Genomic DNA, 25,025 nt, shown 5'->3' with positions numbered 1-25,025 from the left:
TTGTCTCAGGAGAAACACATTATGAAGTGATTATGGCTGAGCTTGGTCCCTGGAACACACTGTGGAAGAGAGCTGACTTTAAGTTGTCCCTGACTTCTGTACGTATGCTGCAATGAGCACAGGTGCACAGAACATAAATACATTTAAATAAAACTTTACAAAGCAGGTGTTGGGGATTTAGCTCAGTGGTAGAGCACTTGCCCAGCAAGCACAAGGCCCTGGGTTCGGTCCCCAGCTCCGAAAAAAAAGAAAAAACTTTACAAAGCATTCATGAACTCACTTGAAATGTGCTACGGTCTCGATGACACTCTCCATGCCGGTCTCCTTGTTCTCCTGGAGAACAGAAAACAGGGTGCTCAGCAAACGGATGGCAATTGCTTGTCCCGGGACCTCACAGTGACCTGGGACAGAATGCTATCCACCGATTTTAAAGACTGGAGATTCCACAGCAAGCAGAAGGCCAGGACTAAACACAGAGAGCAAGGGTCTGTCTAACTGAGACCCTTGGTCCAAGAAGCATCCCTGTGTCAGGAAAGGGTCAGAACACGGTGACTAAGCAGGCCACCAAATTAATCAAGGCCTAGACCTGTACAGCCCTGGGCTGTGTAAAAAAGTTTAAAGGCTTCATCTACTTCAACTCTGGCAAGAGAGACAGCTCAGCAGTTAAGACCATTTATTGCTGTTCTAGAGGACCTGAGTTCAATCCCAGCGCTCACATTAGGTAGCTCACAAGCATCTATGACTCCAGCTCCGGGGCTCCAATACTGTCTTCTGGGCTCTTTGGGTATTGTACTCACAGGTGGACACACACACACACACAGACACACATACACATAATTTAAAACAAAAAGTAAAGCAACGAGCAAATGCATTGATGCCTTAATGAAAAGTGGCTCTTCTCATCTGCGTGAGCTGAAAACCTGGAAAGCCCCAGAGCTGAAAATTATGTTGCTGAGAGCCTAATGGCCTTGGGAGAAAAACAGTTATATTTCAACCTACGAATGTCCTTATACCAGTGACTTTAGTCACCTCAATGCTAAAGAAAAAGACTTTTCCACCAGATGATAGTGGTGCACGACTTTGATCCTGTCCCCACGGAGGCAGAGAGGCAGGGTCTCTAAGTTTGAGGCCAGCTTGGTCTACAGAGAATTTCAGGACAGTCAGGGCTACACAGAGAAACCCTCTTGAAAAATGGAAACCAAACCAACCAACCAAACAAAAGACTCTTCTACATCTGAGTAGGAAAGAGCCCTGAGAACTCGTGTCTAACTCATCTTAAGTGTGCAGACGCTTCCTCCTCAATCCAAAGTGTCATGTGCACCCCTGGGACTTCAGAAAGACCCTAACATGCCCTCTTTCTGTGGATAAAACCATTTAGCTTGCTCTAAGCACCATGTTCTTTGGAGTTCTCTCTCCTGCCCTGCCTCCCAGTCAACGTTCCCGACAGTCTCCTCTCCCGACAGTCTCCTCTCCCGACAGTCTCCTCTCCCGACTACTCAGTCTGGAAGACCCCCACCTGGAAACTCTAGCTCCTACCACGTGGGAAGCGCATGGGGTGCCCTGTGCATACTGCTGGGTAGGAGCTCCCTGCTCCCCTCTAAGAACTTACGTCTTCGGGCAGAGACTTCACCAGCTCGCTGTGCGCCATGGGCTTGATGCTCAGCTGATGGATAATCTCCCGCTTGATTTCATCTGTGGCGCCCACCTGTCCAACCCCAGGGCTGAATCTTTCTCCTGTCCAAAGTGAAAGGCACACACACACACGTTACAGCCCCACAGTACTTATGACAGACTTCCTGTCCTGCAACAGAATCCACCCTCTGGGTCACTCTGTTGGTTTTCTGCTGCACTTGAGTTGATGCCGACTGAGGCTTCGTGGTGGCTTTGGAAGACAGAAGGGTGATGGGGCAGAGGAAGTCACACCCTATCTCCTCTGTGCTTCTGTTTCGGACAGGGCGGACCTCGCCTCGAGACCCTCTTCATTAGTGCCATCCCTGCCAGCTGGATTGGCCACAGAAGGTCTGAACAGAGGGGTGAATGACAGAGCAGAAGGGATAAAAGACCTGGGAAATCAGGGCCAGAGGACGGAGACATAGGTAATAAACTGACATCCATGAGCCGCTGGTCTTCATTAACTTGCAATTGCCATCTTTGGAGTCAAGAAGACATTTATACCAAGAAGCAAGAGAGAAGGAATGAAGCAAGGATTTAAGTCCTAGCAGCTCTCTGCTCACTGTCCTGTGTGCTCTGGGTCCCTCCCCAACTAAGGGACAAGCTCAGAGCCCGCTGTGGTCGACCCCGCACCAGCAGGTGAGGCGGTGTGAACTCACCGACGAGCATGATGATGAGGTAGAGCATCTCTTCTATCAGAGTGTTGTTCTGCTGAACAACGTCCTACGGAGGAGGATTGGGTCAACAACACTTGCACTGCTGCTCAGCACCAAACAGGACACATGGGTTTTGTGGCACAGGCTCTTACCTTATGGGTAACCTCGGAACTGAATCTCTTGCCGTAGTCAGGCGTGCTGAAGATCTGATAGAGCTCAAAGCGGCTGAGCATGATCATCAGGAAGTGGTTTGGATCCATCATGGAGACACCTGTCTTTTTTGTTTGTTTGAGGCAAAGGAGAAGAGGAAGGTCAGAAGGGACACTCGTTGTTAGTGAGAGATGTTTAAGGCTGCACAAAGAAAAACCCCAGCTCACTGACCACTATTTCGAAGAAAAATGGACACCTACTTAGCCACACCCTATATCTTGTGGCCGCCAAGAGGGGACAGGAATCTAAGCTGGTCAAACTATCCACACAAACGACCCTCCCTTAAAACACTAAACCCAGGAGAACCACATGGGCTATTCTAGCTCCTTCCTGTCTGACAGTCCCCGGAAGGACATGTCTATGAAGTCTGTTGTAGTTTCCTATCAGAGCTGACTAACAATAGGAACTGAGAGGAATGTCAATTAAGCTCCTAGTGTGTAAATACATAAACTATTACTGAGACCCTTTTGTGTAGCACTCCATTACAGCTCCAGGATAGCGCCATGATTACTCCACGACAGCTTCTACATTAGTTTTAATTTTCTTTTTAATGCCATTTTTAAAAGTTCTAAATCAAACTGGATCTCAACAGCTGGGAACTGAAGTACAGTTCTCTGGAAGAGCAGCCAGTGCTGGATCGTATCCATGGCTGCCGCTGATACTAAGTCTCTTTGAGACAGGGTCTCATTACGTCAGGCTGGCTTCGAACTCAGAGATCTTTCTGTCTCTGCCTCCTAGGCCATGGGATTAAAGGTGTGTGCCATCAGCCAGTCTATTTTAGTTCTGAGAATTTTATGGTTATGTCCATCTGTGTCTCCAATGTGAGTGCTGTGTCTACATCGAGCAGGAAGGAGCTGGAGTCCCGGGTGCTTATGGGCTGCCGATGTGGGTGCTAGGAAAAGAACTCGGTTTCTCTGAGGAGCAGCAGAGCTCTTACGCACTGTGCCGTCTGTCTAGCCAGAGTTTCTGATTCTAGCAGTGGTATCTGGCATGCCGGACCCGACACTGCTCTGGAGATGGGGTGGCAGCGTTCTGCAGCTGTTGACCTTGAGTGGGTAGTGTTAGTGGACAGGGCAGGCAGGATTCAGAGATGAGCAGATGAGTGTTAAGTCACTGACTCGGTGGAATAAGACTCCCCGTGGCCCTGAGGTCAGGGCGTTTAACTCATTACCTGAAGCATCACTATGTCCTTGTCGAACATCTCCCGCCTGCATTTCACATTATGGTAGTAATAGATCTATAAACAATAATTATTTATGTTATCACGCATGCTGATTCTTATAGTCAAATAAAAAAGATTTTCATCTTACTACACTCTGACATTTTTGTTGTTGTTGAGGTTACTGTATAGGTAGATCAAGCTAGCCTCAAATTCACAGATCACAGATTCCCCGTCTGTCTTCTGAATACCCGAGTAAAGGCATGAGCCTATCACATCTAATTTTCTTCCTGCACTTATTGCTCATGCGTGTCTGTGTGTGTGTGTGTGTGTGTGTGTGCATGCGCGCACGCAAACGAGTGCATATATATACCAGGAAGGTCAGAGGACAGTTTGCAGAGTAGGTTCTCTTCTTTTGCCACATGTGTGGTTAGTTTTCCTGTCAACTTGACACGAGCTAAGGTCAGAGAGGAAGAAGGAACCGAAACTGAGAAATGTCTCCACTAGATTTATGATAGATGTGCGAGGACCCGCCCACTGTGAGCAGTGGCCCCGCTGGGCAAGCGGCCTTGGGTTGTAAGCAGTGCTCCTCCATGCACTTGGATTCAGCTCCTGCCTTGACTGACCTCCATGAGGAGAGATCACCCCACTCAAAGCTGCTGTTGGTCATGGCAGTTATCACAGCAATAAAAAGCAAACTGGGTCAGTGTGGATGCTGAGAACTGAACTAAGGCTAAGGTCGCCAGGTTTGGCTACAAGTGCCCTTACACACTGAGCCACCTCACGGGCTCACACACCCGGTGTTTAACTTAATGTAAGCAAAAACAAATTTTAGTTTTTACTTTCCAACTTTGTTCTAAAAACTGTTTCAAGTAAATGCTAAGAGCACTGGTGTTCATCTCCACATTCCTTGAGGAAATGCAAGAGATCTAAGGAACCTTGGCTTAGCTTGCATTGGATTTTTCTAACAATTTATCAGATACCAAACCTTTTTGTAAAGAAGATTTATGTGTGTGTCTATCTGTCTGTGCCAAATATATGTGGTGGGCACCCTCACAGGCCAAGATAGAGGGTGTCAGTGTTCTCTGCACAGGCAGCAGCACTCCTAACTGCTGAGCCCTCTCCACATCCCAGGTTCAAAATGGTCAATGGCTAAGTCCATTTAAAACTGTGAAAGCTTTCTCAGAAAAGCTAATGAATGGAATCAAAACACCACAGAATTAAAAAACAAAACCCACTTACCTGGTTTACTAGAGAGAAGCCATTTCTTCTCCACATCCCAGCATGCACTTGGGCACATAAGACAAGACATCTAAGAGGATGCTCTATCAACATGGGTGGGCTCAGTTCACTCTGCGTGTTAAAAGTAACCCAGTTGTTAACATCTGCAAAAGGCCCGGTGGCTGACTGGAAAGCTTAAAGAACATTCTGTCAGACTTGCTCTAAGATGTCTGTGTGACAGTTAATTCTGTGCTAACTTAGCTAGGTTATGGCCAGCTCCATCTATTGGAGGCCGGGAGGCCTTCTTCATCAAGGTTGAAAATGGCCATTTATCAACATCCTCTATAGAGACCGGAGGTAGGCTTTACTGACTCAGATGGAGTTAGCTGTAAGAAAGTAAAGTTTCTCATGGGTGGGGCACACACGTGCTGTGCATGTATGGAGGTCAGAGGAAAGCCTGGCCAATCGGCAGCTCTTGCCTTCCGCTTCGTTTCCAGCGGGCTGTCACAGCTGCTGTGGTCTTGAATGTCCCTGGATTCTCCTGTCTCTGTCACTATTACAGACCCATGTGCTCCTGCACACAGCTCTTCGTGGTTCTGGTGAGCCACACTCTGGTCCTAACACTTGTACAGTGAGCACTGTCCCACTGCGTCACCTCCCCAGCCCCAAAAGCATGGTCACTGAAAAGGAATTCTTCCTCCAATGTCAGATGTCCTCTGGGCTCTCCTGACTCCTTTCCAACCCCATAAATGCATGAGGAAGACCTTAAAAGCAACCCCTCAGCTCTACTCCCACCCACGTGTACACCCACACAAACTGGACTCCCCACCCCCACCCACCCATAGGCTCCATTTCTCTGGAGAACCTAAACTAATTCAAGTTTGTTTCAGTTTGGTTTCAAGTAACACACACATAATGCCTAGATGTTCTGTTTGATGTCAAAGCCACTTACTAGAGGTAGGAGCTCGGGGAATTTATATGCCACTTCACTTTTGCTTAATAACACATGCAAACCTGTGTGGGAGAACAAACACAGATGGTTTTCTGTAGGTAAAACTGGTGTGCAACTGGCTCCAGGATCCCTCGGCCTTACCAAACCAGCCTTGGGCATGAACGGATTACAGATTAAGTTATAAATGACCTGTATTATTAACAAAGCTTATCTACAAATATATACCACAGGGCGTTAGAACTCACCTTCCTCAATACCGCTGACATTTTAGAAGCAAATGCTGGATGTACAGACAGGCAGGCAACCAAACCAATTTATACCCATCAGCCAGTATGGAGTTACTGCTCAGGCCACAGGCTTCATTACTGCTAGAAGCTGAGATCCTTCTAGCAATGGAAGAGAGGAACTGGCCCTGGACTCACTGTCTACACTGACTGCAACCTCAGAGCTAAGCTCCCTAGACTCTCCAGGTTATATCCCCGTCCACGAGAGGAGCAAATTCAGCTCAAGCTCGGGGCGCTCCCAAGGCTACTGTTTGGTCATCCCTCTGACACACAGTACTTGTCAGGTCTTGTCTGGCCTGAGGCTTCCTTCTGTGCTGGCCAGTTCTTAGCCTGTCAAAGCGTTACGGCTGAAGCACCAGCAGCTCCCTCTCCACCTTGACTGCCAACTCTGCTTTGTTTGTTCTGTTCCGAGACAAGCTCTTGCTACACAGCCCTGGCTGGTCTGGAGTTTGTGGTCTGTCCTTCTGCCTCTGCCTCCCAAGTGCGGAGGTGACAGGCATGTGCCAAGCCAGCTGCGCAGACCTCAGTCTGTTTACTGTGTCCTCTATTCTGATTTCAAACACCCAGGGCAGGCAGGGCTCATCCACTACTGGGAGCTGAAGATGCCCACCTTTCAGGAGGTGAAGATGCAGAGACATCAGTGTATTTGGAGCATCAGCTTTCACTGTGGGTAATGAGTCTCAGCTTCTACCCAGACAATCAGGTTTTGGAAAGATGGCTGGGCAAGTCACTGAGTGCTTCGGTCAGGTCACTAATGACCAATGGTTTAACTGCTGAAAGCAGGAGGGGCAGGAGAGCTCTTTCCTATGGTCAGAATGTTATCTCTTTGGTTCTTCTGTCCTTTATCCATTCCCTCCCTTCTTTCCCTTCCTCTCTCTTGTTGGTTAGGGACAGGTCTCACTCTGTAGTGCTGGCCTTGAGTCCACTATAGACCAGGCTAACCTAGAGGTCAGGTAGCCCTTCTCCTCCCAAGTGCTGAGGTCACTGGTGTCAGCCAGCACCCACAGCTTGTATTATTTCACTATTCAGATGTTTGCAAATAATGCTCATAAGCCTCTCAGTGGAAGGGACCTCACACTCCCTGATGAACACGGGGTGTGTGTGTGTGTGTGTGTGTGTGTGTGTATGTGCAGGGGCATCAGCCAGAGAATGTGAAGATGCTCAAAATAGGCCTTTCAGAATGGAAGGAGTCATTAATAGTTGATCCCATGACATGGAAGCAATAAAAGTCGATTCACAATGTAATAATTTGGATAAAATGGGCCAATTCCTTGGATGATATTAACTGTCAATACTCACACGAGGAATGGATAACCTCAACAAGGACATGGTCTATCAAAGGAGTTGAATCAGGAATTAATAACCTCTCCAGTATACAGTTAAGGAAGCTATGGTAATGGACTCTCCAGTTCCCCTTCAAGTTTCCGAGCCACCATCATTAATTACAAGCTCTGTGATGGTAAACAGGATGTCCATATTTTCTAAGTTAAGAGTGAACTAAGGAAACACAGTGCGAGCAGGATAGGAATTGTCTAGAATCAGGGACCCACCAGGAAAGTTAGGTGCATACTCACAGCCTCTGGCTCTTGCAAAAAATCAGTTTTAGACAGTGCTGTGAGTTTTAAGTGACTTGTAAATCAACGTGAGATCAGTAAGGCATTCATGTGTAACCTTCTGCTTAAAAGGTTATTGATCAATAAACAATGAAGAGCTTACAGAGAAAAGCCATGGTGCTTGGATTTATTAGCAGTGTCTGAAGGTGGGGGGTCAGCGTGACTTCCAACAGACTGAGCTCAGACACTAGGATGTGATGTGCCGTAATGTCAGAATAAGTCCTGCTGTAACACGTTACATGGATCCTGTACCCAAACCCCTCAGAATGTCAGCCTGGCTGCTTTCTCGTTCTGCCACTGAGGTCTGTATGCCTCAGTCCTCCCACGTATGGATCTACTGTAGTAATCTCTACTTCACAGCAGGGTGAACAGACAGGTGAGCAGAACTCCCAGGAGAACGCCCAGCACACAGTGGATGCACAAATACCACAGTCACTTGGGGAGACTTTAAGGTTCTTTTTAGGGGAGATGCTTTACCTGCAAGTAAGCGAGAAATTGGGAGGTGAATGCTAACTTTTTCTTGGGAAACACAGTATCTGATCGTTTCCACCGAGTGTCCACAAATACTGAGTGTGATTGGCTGTTCCCCATCAGTAAATCCCCCATGACACTGCATCAGCACAGCCAGGCATTTCTTGTAAGCTTCAATTAACACTTTTTCCTAAAAAAGAGGTTTGCAGCATAAGTTACAAAAGACTGGGTTGCTACAACATTCATTTAGTACCTCAAGTAATAATATAGGCCAACCCAAACTCAGTCCTCCCTCCCAGAATGCCACTGTCCTCTCCCTAGTAGATGGCATCACTTATCAATAGAGCTGTGGAAGTCAACACGTTACCAGTAATGTTCTTCACCTCAGTCCATGCTGTCTAGTCTATCATCAAAGTGACAACTTTTTATTTTCAATTTCCCTCAAAACTAGCTACTCTCTCATTGTCCAGTAACTCAAAGCACTGTCTGCCATGTCTCTGTTAAATGTTTTCCTCCAACTCTTGTCCCATGCATCCAATCTCCCCAGAGAGTAGTTCTTAAAACACAAATGGACCACGGCACTGCTAGGTAGACACTAATGGCCGCCAACCTCAACTAGACTGTGACTCACATGACCTCCACAGTCCAGACATTAGGTAGCCCTGCCCACCCCATCCTCCACCTCTGGCTCCTTGAAGAGCCTTCTCACAGCTCCCAGACAAGCACAGGCCTCTCATCTCACAGCCCACTGTAGTTGCCCTTTGACAGAAACCCTTTTGTCCCTGTATGGTAGGTCTTCATACACTGTTCAAGTCTTGTGGATGCTTCTCAGACCTCTGACCTCTTTTTGATTAAAGGTCAAAATTATTTTAAGTCACAGGATAAATGACCAAGAGTTATTTTTGGATAAAGATATGCATTATTTTGTAAAGGCTTACTGTCCGGAGAGGATTCTGGAGAAAATAAGCATACTTAGAGAAGGGTATACACCATTTCCTCCTCACTTGATCACACCACACCCCACAATTTGAGCTTTTGAGCCCTTGCTGAGTGTGCCATGAGCTCCGTTTACAAGCACTTCCTCACGTCTCTTACCCCCCAAGCTTCTGCCTGCACCTCCCTTTCCTTCGCAGCCCCCACAAGAAGGAACTCACGTCCAAAGCACACCAATCCTGCACCATGGAAATCACGTGCGTCAGTTTCATTTGCAGCGTGAAGGCCGCCTCCCACTCTGGCTCCATTTCAATGTGCTGTCCTACCTGCCGTGTGATTGGATCCATTCCCTTAGAAAGCAGAGAGAGTGGAAGAATGAGAGCTAGTTTCTTTTTCTGATCCAGAAACCTAAGGAGGAGTTCAATAAAAAGGACAAAATAGAAAAAAGAAACCCCAGGAGCGATGCATAAGAAATACAAACTGATAAAAAGACTCTTCAAAAACCATAGCATCAGGGGAATGTATGTACATGTGTATGTATACATGTGTGTATGCACATACGTATGTCTGTACGTATGTATGTATGTTTGAGGCACGGTCTCCTTAAGCAAACATGGCTGGCCTGAAGCACATGGCCCGCTGCTGCAACTTCCTCCAAGCTGCCATTACAGGTATGTGTCCCGCTCCTCCATGGGCTCTGTGTGCCAGTGATGGCTGAGCCCAAGGCCCGCAGATAACCAAGCACATGCTTCAGCAGACTTCCATCCTCTGCCCTTTGACAGGCTTGTTTGTCACTCAACATGAACATGCAGCTAGATTAGAAGACAGGTTTATACTCACTAACATGTAGCCCACAGTGCTAAAAGCACCAGAATGAGGCCAGATAAACAAACATCCTTTGATACAAAGAAGTGTAACTTAAGAAAGAAACTAACTAAACTATCCTGGTGCTTAAGAATCCTTTACTAACAGAGACTACAGAACACTTCCAAGTTTGCAAAAGGGAAGAGCCAATCTTGATCACCCCTTGAACAGGACCACAGGACCCACCACAGTTCTTCCTAAGTGTTTATAGAGAGATCCCCTGGCTTCCGTCTTCCAACTGCCTACACACTGACTGGTTTCTGCTCCTCCACTCTGATTTGCATATAGGTATGCTTCACAGAGACTAATTAGGAAAAATATTAGTAATAAAACAAGGGCTATAGAGATGGCTCAGCGGGTGGCAGAGCCTGATGTCACTCTGAAACCCACATGGTAGTAGGAAAGAACAGATTCTCAGTGTGCTATGGTGTATTCCCCAGCGCACACACACACGCACACACACACACACACACACCCCTTTCACAACACAAACAACCAAGAGGCTGTGAGTTTAGCCGGAGCTAGGCTTTGTGACAGAACGCCTGTCTCCTGTCAGTGCACAGAGTCCTGAGTCTGATACAAGCAAGCATCAGGAAACAACTACAGTTTCTGAAATAATGAAGCATTATACATTTCCAAGTATGTCGCTAACAAACAGCCACACAGAAGGCCGTGCGACCTCTTAGCAGTACTTACGAGAACCCAAATGTATTTTTTACATTAACAATTTTTTTCCTTCATGCATTTTGCTTGCACCACATTCATGCAGTGCCCACGGTGACCAGAAGAGGGCACTGGCTCCGTGGACCTGGAGCTACAGATGGTTCAGAGCTGTCAAGTGGACGGAAAGTAGGAACCTAACCTGGTCCTCGGGAGCAGCCAGTGCTTTAACCTGCTTAGCCATCTCTCCAGTCCCAACCAAAACATCTTTTTCAAAAAAAAAAATCTTATTTACAACTACTGTATTTTGTGCAAGGACAGTGGGCTCAGGACTCAGGCCATCCAACTTGACAGTAAGCACTGTCATGGACTGCTCCATTGAAACATCTCTGCTGGTTCTCAGGGGCTCAATCACAGAGGAATGTCTCCACCCAACTGGTCTTTTGGACATGTGCCCAGAGTGGGGTGTGGGGCAGCAAACAGAAATATGTTTAGTTTCCACAAACCTGCATGCACTTCAGTAATTCCAAGAAGGCATCGAAGCCTTGCAAGAACTTCTGCCTCAGCTCATCTGACCACTCCGTTGGTTTGCTGATCAACACATACCTACACAGACAGACAGCAGGGGCTGTGAACACAAAACACTGGCGTTTTACAAGCTGTAATGGGCTTGGAAATCAAGGAATACTCACTTGAGATCTAAGATAAGGCTCTGAACTCTCCTGAACTTGAAGGCTTGGAGGGCAGTGTAACGTTCAAATTGGAATCTGCCTTGGGCATCTCTGTGTTTCAAATGATCCATGAAGGCCTTAATGATAACAGTCATCAGGTTCTCTTCTGTGATGAGCATTCGAGCCTAAAACAGGGTTTATCAGAGAGTCTGGTCATCGCCTCCCAGAGCGGGCATCGCCTCCCAGAGCGGGCATCAGTGTTTAGCTCCTGGACTTTAGACTTTCAACACAAATATCTCGGATCTCAGTGACTATCAGATCGTGTAAAGACTGACCTGTCTTTCGTGAACGAGCATCTGCCTGCATGTGTGTATGTGCAGCATGGGTGTGCAGTGCCCACGAGGGCCAGAAGGGGGCAGACGTTTAGATACACTGTGTGGTAAGCATGGGCACTTGCTGCAGGGTACACGGGTTTGTCACTGATTTTCGAAAGTTGAGGATGAAACTGCATCCATTTCACTAGTGGACATTTCTGCTTTTCTGTCTCTGTGCAGAGAACTCTGGGGAGTGAAAGGTCTCCTGGCTTTATACACTGTATGTAGGAGAAGCCTCGGCATGCAGTGAATAGCTAAGTACGGCTGTATACACCCATCTCTTTCCCCACACTGAGGTACTATCAACTGTGACTGCCCTCAACTGTGACCAGATACACTCACTCATTCCTCACTCACTCACTCACTCGCTCACTCACTCACGCACTCACTCGCTCACTCGCTCGCTCACTCACTCACACACTCACTCGCTCGCTCGCTCACTCACACACTCACTCGCTCACTCCTCACTCACTCACTCCTCACTCACTCACTCCTCACTCGCTCACTCCTCACTCGCTCACTCACTCACTCACTCCTCACTCACTCCTCACTCGCTCGCTCACACACTCACTCACTCACTTGCTCACTCCTCACTCACTCACTCCTCACTCACTGCTCACTCGCTCGCTCACTCACACACTCACTCACTTGCTCACTCCTCACTCACTCACTCCTCACTCACTCCTCGCTCGCTCACTCACTCGCTCACTCACTCCTCACTCACTCCTCACTCACTCACTCGCTCACTCACTCCTCACTCACTCCTCACTCACTCGCTCGCTCACTCACTCCTCACTCACTCACTCGAGATTGCCTGTGCACACAGCCAGCAGTGCACAGTTTGCTCCCTTCTTCGTAGCCATCTCTACGGCTGGTATGGAAAGTAAGACAGGCACACGTTCCTAGGGTAGTTACCAGGTCTGGACTGCTGTCATGTGCATTGCCTTTGGGTCTGTGATAGCACAGATGTCACAAATATCCGCTATGTAAAGTGGCAGAATAACTTCCTGCAAGTGGACTCCAGAGTGGGGACAGCCCACGTCTGACAGCACCACCAACCTCATGAATATTCATGAGCAGGTTAGAGGACAACTCCCTGTGTTGTTTCTTAAGTACTGTCCACTTTGTTGTTGTCATTGTTATTGTTATTATTATTTTTTTTTGAGGCAAGTCTTTTCATGAGCTGGAAACCTGCTAGTCAGGCAAGGCAGGCAGGCCAGCTCGTTCCCGGCTCTTTATGTGGGTGCTGGGAATCAAACTCAGGTCCCCATGCTTCCCAATCAACCACTTTACCAACATGAGCCGATTCACCAGCCATCTAAACTGCTGGTCTTGGTTAGACTGTCCTGAAATCAAGGTGGAGGGACTTGACGGTGGCTCTGGTGACAAAGTCCAACTGCTTTACAACATTTGTACTTTTGCTAATATCCAGTGCACATGATTTTTAGCCAGGGATATGCTAAGAATTACTAACAAGGCTTCTCACAAACCTAGTCAGCTTTCTTCTGTTTGCAGTCAGGTGGGGGCAGCTGATCAATACTTCTATAGGGAATGACAGAAGCACAAGAAAGGGGCAGGAAGTCTGAAAACACCAGTGAGCTGCTGGGCTCCCAGAGACAGGACCATGCAGACAGATGCTGCAGTGAGGCCAGCCATGCTACCATACCTTTCCTGGGCTCACTATCCTGAGTGGCAGAAGAGCGAGGCTCCGTATGGGTAGAGGTGCAGTTAAGAGGCAGGGGACCAAACTGGGCAGTGGCACACAGTTTTAATCCCGGCACTCAGGAGGTAGAGGCAGGTGAACCTCTTTGAGTTTCAGGCCAGCCTGGTCTACAAAGTGAGTTCCAGAAGAGCCAGGGCTACACAGAGAAAGCCTGTCTTAAAAAACAAAGCCCTGACCACACATTTCCTTTCTTCCTTCTTTCAACCTCCCCTCTTTCTGGTGTGTGTGTGTGTGTGTGTGTGTACTTGTGCGTGCGCGTGTGTCCAGGTATGCGGACACCAGCTGTCCTACTGTCCTTCACCTCATTCCTTTGAGACTTGGTCTCTCGCTGTATTTCATTGCCCTTCCTCCCTGCTGCAGCCCCATCAAGCCCTCATGAGCACCCCATCCCATCGGCCATCACCCCAGTATCCGTGTTACTCTCAGTGGGGTCCCCTCCCCCTTCCAGGCTAACTCTAGTAAGGCGTTTTCTTTATGCACCAGGATTCTAAACCTGAGCGCCTGGGTCATGTCACTCCCACGTTGGGACACGTCTGCCACGCCAGGGGAGACAGCAGGTGGGACTAACCAGTAGAAGGCCCAGAAATAGATTTGACGCAGACAATAGATGGACGCGGAGGGTGTGACAAATCTTTATATCCTATTTACCCACATTTCATGGTAGCTCCCACGGGCTCAATATTGAGTAACATACAGGAATAAAACATGTTAAGAAGAAAACAATACAATACCTTCATCAAAGACTTTAGAAATTCCAGTAATTTCAGTCAGAAACCTCAGAGCCATCTGAACCATTGCCCTCAATTTCAAGATCTCAGTAACCATAAAGCTATCGTCCTTCAAGTCCCTCACGCATCCTTCGAAATCTGTACATCCCCATGAACACTCTGTGTATCCAGCCTCCTCTGACTGTCCTTCAACTTCCTACATTTTAAAGATCAATCAATCAGTTAATTAACTGATCACATGTGTGCAGTGTGCGGTGGAGGTTAGAGGACAACCTGTAGGAGTCGCTTCTCCTTCCTCCTTGTGGGTCGTAGCAGTGAACTTGGGTGTAAGTCAGCAGTGAGCGCCTTGGCTAGCTAATTCCCTCAGCCCCGCTGCACTAACTTCCAATGAAGTTCCCCAGATTCACGCTCTTGTCTCTCTCCAGTTTACTGTCTGACCTACAGACAGCCCAGCCTTTCAAAGCCACAAATGCAGGCTGGAGCTACAGCTAGAGTGAGCTTCCTTAGCATGTATGAGGCCCCGAGTTAGAGCCTGATATTGCAGAAACACACGCACACATGTGTGCACACGTGCACACATACATGATAAATCAAATACAGTGAGTCAAGTGCCCTTAAGATAAACACAATTCTTTGATTTAGCCTATAACAACATTCATTAATGAGCAAATTACTGAAACATATTCATTAGTAGAACAGTCCTTAACAAAAATAAATGAAAAAAAATTCTCACGTGTACTTGTTAGGGAAGTGCATACAAACCATCCTGAAAGCTTCAGAGCCTTGCTCTGTGCTCTGGGTCTCCAGGTACCCTGAGAGCTCTGCTCCCCCATGCAGGGACCCTCCCACTGCAGACTCTGCACACGTCCGCCTTCCTTCAATCACCACATAAGGTACCTATCTAATTGAAGCTTCCAAACTCTGGGAGAGGCCAGATCTCCCTTATCTTCTCTCTCAGAAACCAAATTTACTGTGTAGCAGTGTTTGCCTGCATGGGTGTGCACTACATTCAAGCCTAGTGCCTGTGGAGGCCAAGGGGCAGCATGAGAGGCTGGGACTAGTTAGTTTTTAGCTGCTGGAAGGTCCTGGGAACTGAACCAGGTCCTCTGGCTGGAGTGTTAACTGCTGATCTGAGCCACATCTGTTCTGCTCACCGTTTCACATTAAGAAACCATGCCTAATAAATGATAGTGCTTTTGTTCAACAAAGTCTGATTTTTAGTTACCACACAGGAAAACCTTGATTAATGGAACCTTCAGGAGTGTGCTGGCTGATTTTATGTCAACTTGACACAAGCTAGAGTCATCTGAGAGGAGGAAGCCTCAACTGAGAAAACGCGTCCATCAGACAGCGTTAGCAGGTCTATAAAGCGTTTTCTTAATTTGTGATTGATGGTAGGGGGCCCAGCGCACTGTGGGCAGTGCCATCGCTGGGTTCTGTAAGAAAGCAGGCCGAGCAAATCAGTAAGCAGCTCCCCACCAGTGCCTCTGCATCAGCTCCCGCCTGTGTAAGCTCCTGTCCTGATTCCTTCACTGACATTGTGCAGTGTGGAGGCATGCGCCAGTAACCCTTTCCTCCCCACGCTGCTCTCAGCCATGCAGTCTCAGCATAGCAGTTACCCTGACTAGGTCAGGGAGTGCCTGGTGAGCTGGAGCAAAAAGACAGACCAAGCAGCGTGACTCAGTTGCCTTAGCTGCTCTTTCCATATGAGGGGAGAGTTGAGGAGAAGATCCTTCAAGACCTAAGGTGGTATTTGGCGCATTACCACCAGTTTGAATGTGAAGAATATATTTGATAAACCAACCAGTTGAATGTTATCAGTCCAAAGCACTAGGAAACGCTGTGGGAAAGTAAGCACTGATCACACGCACTATCCTCCACGATTGCCTTGATAGTCAAAGGTATGTTTTGTGAGTTGGCCCTGTCTGACATCTGACTGCCTCCTGAAGAAGCATCCCCTGTCAGGGACACGCAGGTCTTACCTCGCTTATTCTGAAGCTTAATGGACACAGGGCGTGCTCTAGTCTTTCAGTACTTACAAGCGAAGGGACTGTGAATATCTGAACCGAGAGGTCTGCGACTGAAAACTCTCTGTCGTGGTCATCTGTCACATAATCTCTCTGCAAACGCTCATAGTTCTAGTAAGAAGGCAAAAAGAGGCAAGGAGTGCCAGCTATGAGTTACAGAGAGGCAAACACTACTCACCAGCGTAGGTGCGGTGAAGAACTGGACAGACAGGGCAGTCACCGACACTGCCCGCTCGTGATCATCCTCCATAAAATCTCTCTGCAACTGCCGGTAATTCTAGACAACAAGGGAGATTCACCTCTAATCCACAGCGGCCAAATGGTCAGGGATCAGACTGAGAGGTCAGTGCTGGAGGCAGCAGCGGAGGGCACTGCTCGGACAGCGGACACTGGAGGACGTGCTGCTTCTGGGGAGCTGCGTCAATAGGCTCTTCTGAAGCCTGAGAGCCAGAACTCCCAACACCCTGGGGCCACTGTACACTGGGGTGGGAGTGGGACATGGCAACATCATGCTGTCTGTCCCCAAACTAGGCTTGCACTGCTTCAGAACACATAAGCACGCGACTCCTTCAAGGTCATCATCAGTAGATTTGGAAACAGGACACACACACAGATGCTCTGGTAAAAAGAGCTCTCCAAAGGACAATCACAGGCTTCCTCGGCTAAGAGCCTCTACTTGGGGACATACATAAAGTAAGTGCTTAGTGGCTTCATGTGCAAACCGTGAGTCAACTCTGCCAACCGCCTGGACTCACCATTCCCATCCTGAACCAACAGAGGCACACAGCCTTTAACGGAGGGCGAGACTGATTTATAACAGCATGGCGGTGCCTCCATTTCACAGCCCAATCGCTGCATTTTTATTTTCGGGGAATGGGGCAAGGAGTCTACTCCTTTATTAATGAAAGACTGAAGTTTCTCAGATTTTCAAGTGGCCAGCCTGACAGCTTACTACTAAACACTAATCTTTTTGGAGTTCATATACTATAGGCATTCCTTATATAACCTATTTATCATGGAAACTGAGGGAAACACCTACTTACTTTTGCAAAGCGAACAGCAAACAGCTTCTTATACTTGAGATCCATGAGCAGGCTGCTCATGAACAGCTGGTGGTACACACTCCGAGCGCCTTCAGAGAAGAGCAGAGCATGAGACAGGCCAGAGTCCTCCCTCATAGCTTTAAGTGCCTCAGATCACAAGAACAAAACCCTCTGCTTTGTTCAGAACTGACATTTATAATCAATCCCGCTATGTTTCAGGAAGATCTTACTTATCTACATGCTGTCCATGCATGCACGTGTGTCCAGGAGACAATGAGATCATGGGACTGGCATGGGCAGGTGGCTCTGAGCCACCTGATGTGTATGTTGGGGACAGAACTTGGGTCCTCTGCTAGAGCTGTGTGTCCTATTACCCACGGAGTCACTTCTCCCACCCTGCAATGTTTTAAAAATAAAATGCATGCAGAGTTAGTCCTCCTCCCCTTTGATCTGAAGGAGAAAATATAGTAGGGGAGGTCTATGACCTAGAGTAAACAACCTTTACATTTTATTATAAAATCAAATAATTCAGAGTTAGGGAAGGTAGCACATGCCTATATTCCCAGCACTCCAGAGCCAAGGCAGGGGACTGAGAGTTCCACAGCACCAAGGCTCGAGGCCTGCAAAGGTTATTTATTCAGGTCAAACACCTCCCTACAAATGTTTCTCCAAAGGTAAGATTAGAGTGTTCATATGTCTGAGTGTGTTTGCTAGTGACTGTATCTAGCTTTGCAATTATAATTTTAAAAACCATAAATATATTAACAACATTTTCAAATGGAAAGAAACTTTGATCTCTCAACCCTTAGAAGCAATAAACAAGTTACCTTTCCATAATTTGGAATCATTAAGCATCAGTCTGTCGACCAGAGAAGAGTTTTCACCATCTGGACCTTCTTGTAATCCAACTTGACACAAAATCCGGCGAAGGCCATCTTTGAACAGAAGATAGAACAGTCAATGGGACAGAATCCAAACGCTTCAAATGCTAATGGAAGATGACTTCAGGGGCTCCAATCAGAGCTCCCCATAACTTAATGTGGTTAGACTGAGATAGGAGCCCATTAGCTATTTTATTTTTACAAACAGGAGAAAAAAATTAGAAATCTCAAATTACAAACATCTCTTATTCAGGATGCCAGAGTTAATGTCTGTCAGAATGGCAACGACCTTCTCTGCTTTAATGAACTCAATTAAAGAAAAAGAATCCCCAACCACTGACAGACAGAAGGCTGTTCTCTAGGCGTTTATGCTAATAGGAGCAGACGTAGTAGGATTAGCCGTAAACGCCATCATGTTTAAGGAAGCTATGAGACAACCTGGCAGCAGAAGAGCCCATGACCCCTATACTATAATGTGAATTGATACGCGTTACCTATACTATAATACGCATTGATACGCGTTATCAGTGCCATGCAAAATATTCCCATCAACTGAAACCCACTACAGCTCAGTCACGAGAGGCCTGGAAAACAGACTCTCACATCTTATAAATGTCACACTCTAGGCAAGCTCCCCAGCCTCTGCATAGGGAGAGCCTTGTCCCCATTTTTAACCACAGGTTCACAGTGTGGTGTTTTCCTAACAGCCTTCAGTACAAACATTAAGGGCCTCCCTTACAGTAACATTACAATGCCTTGCCTCCCTGTGACAGGTAGATCTATCCCTAATTCAACCAACTTGCACTTTTGGCTTTGGGTTCGAGGTGTGTAACTGTAGTAATACTACAATCGTCTCTGTAAGCAGAGAAAAGAAAAATCTAAAATTCAGCCAACACAAACTGTATGTTCCAAGTACACATTTTCAGAGATGCAAAGTATCAGCCTTCTACAAAAGCTGTAGGAGGTCAAACATTGAAATGATTTAAACTAGTTTTATTTAAATTGCATCATTACTGTGTTTTTATGAGGGTAGCATCTTCAGCTTCCCTTGTGAAGTGTTTGACAGGATGTGTCACTGAAAACGGTTCTTTTTGTCCAGTATTTAGGTTTGGTCTCAACCATTAACTACTAATAACTACTAAACCTACCTGAGTATCCAATAACACTTCCCAGCCAAGACAGAGCTTTCAAACCAAAATTCTGATGAGCGGCCACGGAGGAGTGCATAACCTGAACTTTGAGCGGCTTGGTCTGCCTGCTGGTGTTCCTCTTAAGGGAAACAGGGGGAGAGGAGACGGACTTAAAACAGCTGTTTAAGAGGCAGAGCGATGTCAGCATTCTCAGTACAACCACACCACCACATGCAATTTTCAAGTATCCGTGGAATAAAGCACTTTTTTTAATTTATTATTTTTTTTAAATTCAGGTTACTTTCTAGACAGAATCTAAAGATTCAGAGACAACAGTAAGAGACCCTACCTTGTGAGTCACCGGTGCCTTTGGTCATGTATTTGAAATGGCCTAAATGTTCAAGTAAGCTTGCTTTCTGCCTTTGATTTCTTTTTTCTTTTTCTTTTTTTTTTTTTTTTTTGGTTCTTTTTTTCGGAGCTGGGGACCGAACCCAGGGCCTTGCGCTTCCTAGGTAAGCGCTCTACCACTGAGCTAAATCCCCAGCCCCCTTTGATTTCTTAAAAAGACTTACATTATTTACTTAAAAAATTCAGATCACTGCACGCAGCTGTGTGTAATCGACTTTAAAAACCATGCTAGCTCACATACAACATAAACCTCTCCTCCTAACTGCTTCTAAGAACACAGTGCAGAACTGCCGTTCAGTGGTCACACAGTCGGACGACACCGTCTGAACTCAGAGCTCCTACTCCTTCTGCCTTTGGCTGGGATTAAAGCCACTACACTTAGCTGGAGAATCTGGTCTTTTACTTTCAATGTCTTATTCTTTAATTTTATGTGTCTGGGTGTTCTGCCCCCACGATTGTCTGCATACCACATGCACAGTGCCCGCGGAGGTCAGAAGATAGTGTTAGAGCCCCCTAGACTGTTGTCATACGTGGTTGTTAGCGGTCATGTGATCCTGGGACTTGAATCTGGATCTTCCACTAGAGCAGCTGGTGCTTTTAAGCTCTGAGCCATCTTATCGATTTAGCTCCAAGAATGTTTCATGTTGAAAGCTGAGACTGAACACGGGCCTGTGCCTCCCCCTCCATTAGCCACCACCGCTCTGCTCGTCTGTCCCTCATACAAGTGTTCTTCCACTGCTTGCTCATTTCCCTGTACAGCAGCCAAGAGCTGGACACAGTGTATCATCTGCCAAACGGCCTTCACAGACAGACAGACACACACACACACACACACACACACTTTTTAGACTATGAAGAGTTAAGTTGTTCACATCATAGCCTATTATACTTAAATATGATGATAGCATTTCCTCAAAGTAAGAGCCGATGCTTTTGCATAGCCACGATAAAGCTTCCAATCATTTACACAGTGTGTTCAGTAAGAAAGGCACAGTAACAGATGGGTACCAATTCAAGGACAGCAGAATGGCAGCTTTTTAATGCATAGTAGCTGGTGAGAGGTGGGGTGAGGTGGCTGGATCTCTGCTGAGTTCAAGGCCAGACGGATCTACACACTGGGTCCCAGGTGAGTCAGGGTTTTTTTTTTTTCCTTTCCTTTTTTTCGGAGCTGGGAACCGAACCCAGGGCCTTGTACTTGCTAGGCAAGCGCTCTACCACTGAGCTAAATTCCCAACCCTTTTTTTTTTTTTAAAGATTTATTTATTTTTGTTTATATCAGTACACTGTAGCTGTCTTCAGACACACCAGAAGAAGGCATCAGATCCCATTACAGATGGTTGTGAGCCACCATGTGGTTGCTGGGAATTGAACTCAGGACCTCTGAGAGCAGTCAGTGCTCTTAACCTCTGAGCCATCTCTCCAGCCCAAGTCGGGGCTTCTTAAGCATTTGTCTTAAACAGAGAAATAACCCACAAACCAAAATCTAGTGTGTGAGGGAAGTTAGTTCTGAATGTCTTCTCCAGGGGCGGAGACATTCCTCCTTCTTCCTCAGGGAAGGAGAGCAGGATCAAGAGGACACAAAGCAGAGGCCTCCCAGCTACCTGGTTACAGAAACAGCTGGTCTGCAATGACAGTGGAGGCTGAGGGACCAGGCAGACACCTTAAGGTGAGCTCAGCTACGTCCAGCGAGCTTGTGACCGGCACGGGCTACCAGAGACTACTCTTTATACTAGCTCAAGAAAAGAAATGGAAATAAAACCCCTAAAACGAGCAGGAAGGAAGGAAGACAGCCCGTCTCTCCAGAGGTGTTCTGACTACATGTTGAAGGTACTGTGCAACACATAAAATTCTCTTCAGAAAAAGAACAACTGCATAGAATGCAGTTATATGAAATAATTAAAAATAAACCTAAGCTGATCCCAGCACTTAGGGATGGAGGGGGAGGAGGGGCGGGGGTGCGGCAGTTCTCTCTGAGTTCAAGGCCAGCCTGTTCTACTGAGAGAGCTCCAGGACAGTCAGGGCTACACAGAGGGACCCTGTCTCAACCCCTCACCCCCAAATATATAAACAAACCGAAATGTGGGGAAGATTTTTTAAAAAAGCAAAATACTGGGGCTGGGGATTTAGCTCAGTGGTAGAGCGCTTACCTAGGAAGCGCAAGGCCCTGGGTTCGGTCCCCAGCTCCGAAAAAAAGAACCAAAAAAAAAAAAAAAAAAGCAAAATACTAAATACTATTAAATATTGAATATAACATCATAGAATGACAGAAAGTAATTTCTTGAATTTTAATATTGTTCCTAAAGGTCAGTTTAGTTCCTAAAAGTCAGTGTGGAACCCTCACAACTAGAAATGAGCAGCAGGGTGGGTGACTCGGAGGTTAAGAACAGCTGCTGCTCTTGAAGAGGCCCCGGCTGGTGCCGAGCACCTGCAGGACAGGTGCCAGTGGCCCGAGACTCCAGTCCAGAGCACACAGTGCTTCCTCCTCCTGTCAGAGCAGGACACACACAAACATGGACGCACAGCACTCACACACATAAAATGAACCGGAAAGTAATTAATGACCAAGCAAAGAATCAGGACCACGGAGGCAGCTCGGGGGGTTGAGTGCAGAGAACCTTCCAAGGTGTCTCTGATGAGACGGGAACAGAGGACACACGTCTGAGCTAAGCATCCACTATCCTGTTAGCAATCCTACAGAGCTCTGAGAGAACTAGAGTAACCAGTGTCAAGGAACATGATCTGTAAACAAAACTTAGGTGATCCTGGATTTATGAAGGCGTAAAAATGTCTTAATAAACGCTGAAATATAGAGCTAGTCTTAATAAAAAAATAGACATGTGTTTAAATCACTTACCACAATGACTGTCTTTGCTTGATCACAGTACTGGAAATCTCCATACCGGACAGACCTACGCCCCTGGAGAAGACATTCAGAACTAACTTAGCATGACTAGCTAGCACACCAGAAGTGCGTTACCCTGACAACACATCATTCATTCTAGCAGACTTCTACAACGACCATTCTCTTGGCCCACTAGTTTTTCACTTTAAAAAACATTTTTATTTATTTTTCAACAATTTCATATATGCATTGTATCTTCCTCCCGAAGGACCCCAAATGCCCTCTTCCTCCAGGAGCTCCTTGGCTACAGGTAGAGCCTCAGAGACTGTCCCCAACTGCACCAGAATTATGGCCCAGTATTTTTAATCACCGAGCAGAATTAGGGCAACTTATATTCTTTTTAACATTCTACCTGGTCTGAACTAAGCAGTTGCTTAGTTCTAGCAATATATATTTGGACCAATATTCAAGTGAAATAAAAAAATTATCCTAGAGACACATACTTTTAACTACTTTTTCAAGAGCAGCTTATCTGTAATCAAAGTTCAATTTCGTCAATCCCAGACTTTGGGAGGTAGAGGCATGCAAATCTCTCTAAGTTCGAGGCCAACTAAGTTCTAAGTTCGTATGGTCAACACAATAAGTTCTAGCCAGCCAGGAGTATGCATCGAGACCCCACATCAAAAAGATGTAGGATTTGTTACGATAAATTACTTACATCTCGATCGACTGTAGTTGCAAAGCCAATGGCTTCTTTCTGAGTACAGTTCACAGCTTTCTGAAGAGTATAAATGACTTGCTCATAGGTGTGAACCTCATCGTTAAACAGCATGCAGTAGTAGGTGTCAGTCTTCTCTCTGGGGAGAAGCACAGCAGACACTAATGTAGTGTAGAGTGGGCGTGTCCACCATGGCGGGCAGGCAGGCAGCTGTGGGTATCAGCAGAGGCTGGAGGGAGGGGCCCAGCTCAAGTGCTGGCCAAAGCGCTCTGACTGGTGCAGGCTGCTAGCCAAATGATAATGGGCATAGCACGTATTACCAGAGAAGCCCATTAAAGCGCTCTGTGTTAGTGGCCCTGGGCAACTAAATGACAATAAAGTCAAACTAAACCAACTTGAAAGCTGGGCATGGTGGCACACACTTTTAATTCCAGCACTTGGGAACCAGAGGCAGACCTTATAGAGGGAGTTCCAGGACAGCTAGGGCTACAAAGAGACAACCCCTCTCCCCCACCCCACCACACAAACAGGGGAGAGGGAGAGGGCGCCATCTGTTTCTCAGGCATTCAACTCAGATCTCAGAGCTGAACTGACCAACTGAATTTCATGGATACAATTACTGTCAACATTTCTAAAATAGTATAGCAACCTTGTCCTATTAAAGACACTTTACCCTGCTGGGTGGTGGTGGCACACGCCTTCAGATCCCAGGATTAAGGAAGCAGAGGCAGAAGCAGGTGGATCTCCCAAGTTTGAGCTAGCCTGATCTAGAGTGAGTTCTAGGACAGTCAGGTTTACACAGAGAAAGCCTGTTACAAACAAAAACAAAAAAGAAAGAAAAAAGCCATCCAACCCTTTACCCACAATACCAATTATCTAGAGTACACTGGAAAAAACAAACAAACAAACAAAAACAACCCCCAAAACAGATAAGTCAACCTCTGTGACTGACATTCATTTAATCTGGTGACCTTCTAACATCCAATCCCCAGCCTCTCTAGCCCACAATCACCCTCAGCTATGAACCGAGGTCAGACAAGCAGGGGATGACCTTTCAGAGAAGAGAAGGCTGTGTGAGGCAAGCATGTAGCCAGGGACAAGCAGCCAGCCCTTTTAACACAGTGTGGCTGAATCCAACTGTCTGATCACAAGATTATGACCTCAATAGTCTAAATAAAAATGTCGGATATACAGGAAAATAGCACAGTGTTGAGTAAAATTTAAAATTAGAAGCAAAATGCCTAAAACTGCATTTAAAGTTTTCATAAATGCTCTAAATTCACTCATATATAAACGAGCTCATCCCCTAACCTCTTTCCAGTTTTATTAGTTGGCGCAGTGGAGCACCTTTAATCCCAGCACTTGGGAGGCAGAGGCAGGTTACAAGGACAGGGAGGTGAGGGTTCACGTGGGTTCTTTCTAGGGGTCAAATTCAAGCTGTCAGGTTTGCTGCAAGGACTTTACTGCTGGCCCTACATAGTTTAACACTGTTATAAACCAGTCGACTTAGGAAAGCCTTCACTGATTAATTATATGAACTGCAAAACTGTAATATCAAACTTAAGATTCTGCTAAAATCCAGCCATTGTTTTAAAAAGTCCTAGGACAGTGAGGAGGCTAAGCAGGTATGCACAGCTGCTGTCTGTCTGACAACCTGAGTTCCACCCCCAGGACCTACTTTGGTAGCTAGAATTGCCTGAGCAGGCTCTCTCTCCTCTGACCTCCATCCATGTGCCAATGTAAATACTCCCTCCTCCCCACATACAAGTAAAGGGATGGATAAATG

General features: G+C 46.6%; 1 protein-coding gene across 10 annotated transcripts in view; it reads right to left on the bottom strand.

The window, feature by feature from the left end:
- Ubr2 (ubiquitin protein ligase E3 component n-recognin 2) overlaps positions 1–25,025 on the bottom strand; it is a 79,610-nt gene that overhangs the window by 34,721 nt on the left and 19,864 nt on the right. For 3 of the 10 annotated variants that reach the window (XM_087566594.1, XM_087566601.1, NM_001412818.1), the window contains 17 exon segments: positions 23,240–23,378; positions 22,534–22,596; positions 19,290–19,410; positions 18,088–18,195; positions 17,261–17,349; positions 16,396–16,494; positions 11,387–11,550; positions 11,201–11,300; positions 9,392–9,520; positions 8,244–8,427; positions 5,870–5,931; positions 4,939–5,049; positions 3,709–3,774; positions 2,480–2,602; positions 2,331–2,394; positions 1,610–1,734; positions 281–333 (listed from right to left, as the gene is read on the bottom strand). In XM_087566594.1, coding sequence (XP_087422720.1) covers positions 281–333; positions 1,610–1,734; positions 2,331–2,394; positions 2,480–2,602; positions 3,709–3,774; positions 4,939–5,049; positions 5,870–5,931; positions 8,244–8,427; positions 9,392–9,520; positions 11,201–11,300; positions 11,387–11,550; positions 16,396–16,494; positions 17,261–17,349; positions 18,088–18,195; positions 19,290–19,410; positions 22,534–22,596; positions 23,240–23,378 — 1,800 coding nt within the window. 10 annotated transcript variants of the gene reach the window in all.

The sequence above is a fragment of the Rattus norvegicus genome, chromosome 9 (assembly GCF_021556685.1).
Source record: "Rattus norvegicus strain SHRSP/BbbUtx chromosome 9, alternate assembly SHRSP_T2T, whole genome shotgun sequence".
Classification (NCBI taxonomy): Eukaryota; Metazoa; Chordata; class Mammalia; order Rodentia; family Muridae; genus Rattus; species Rattus norvegicus.
This window is presented reverse-complemented; position numbering and strand designations above follow the sequence as displayed.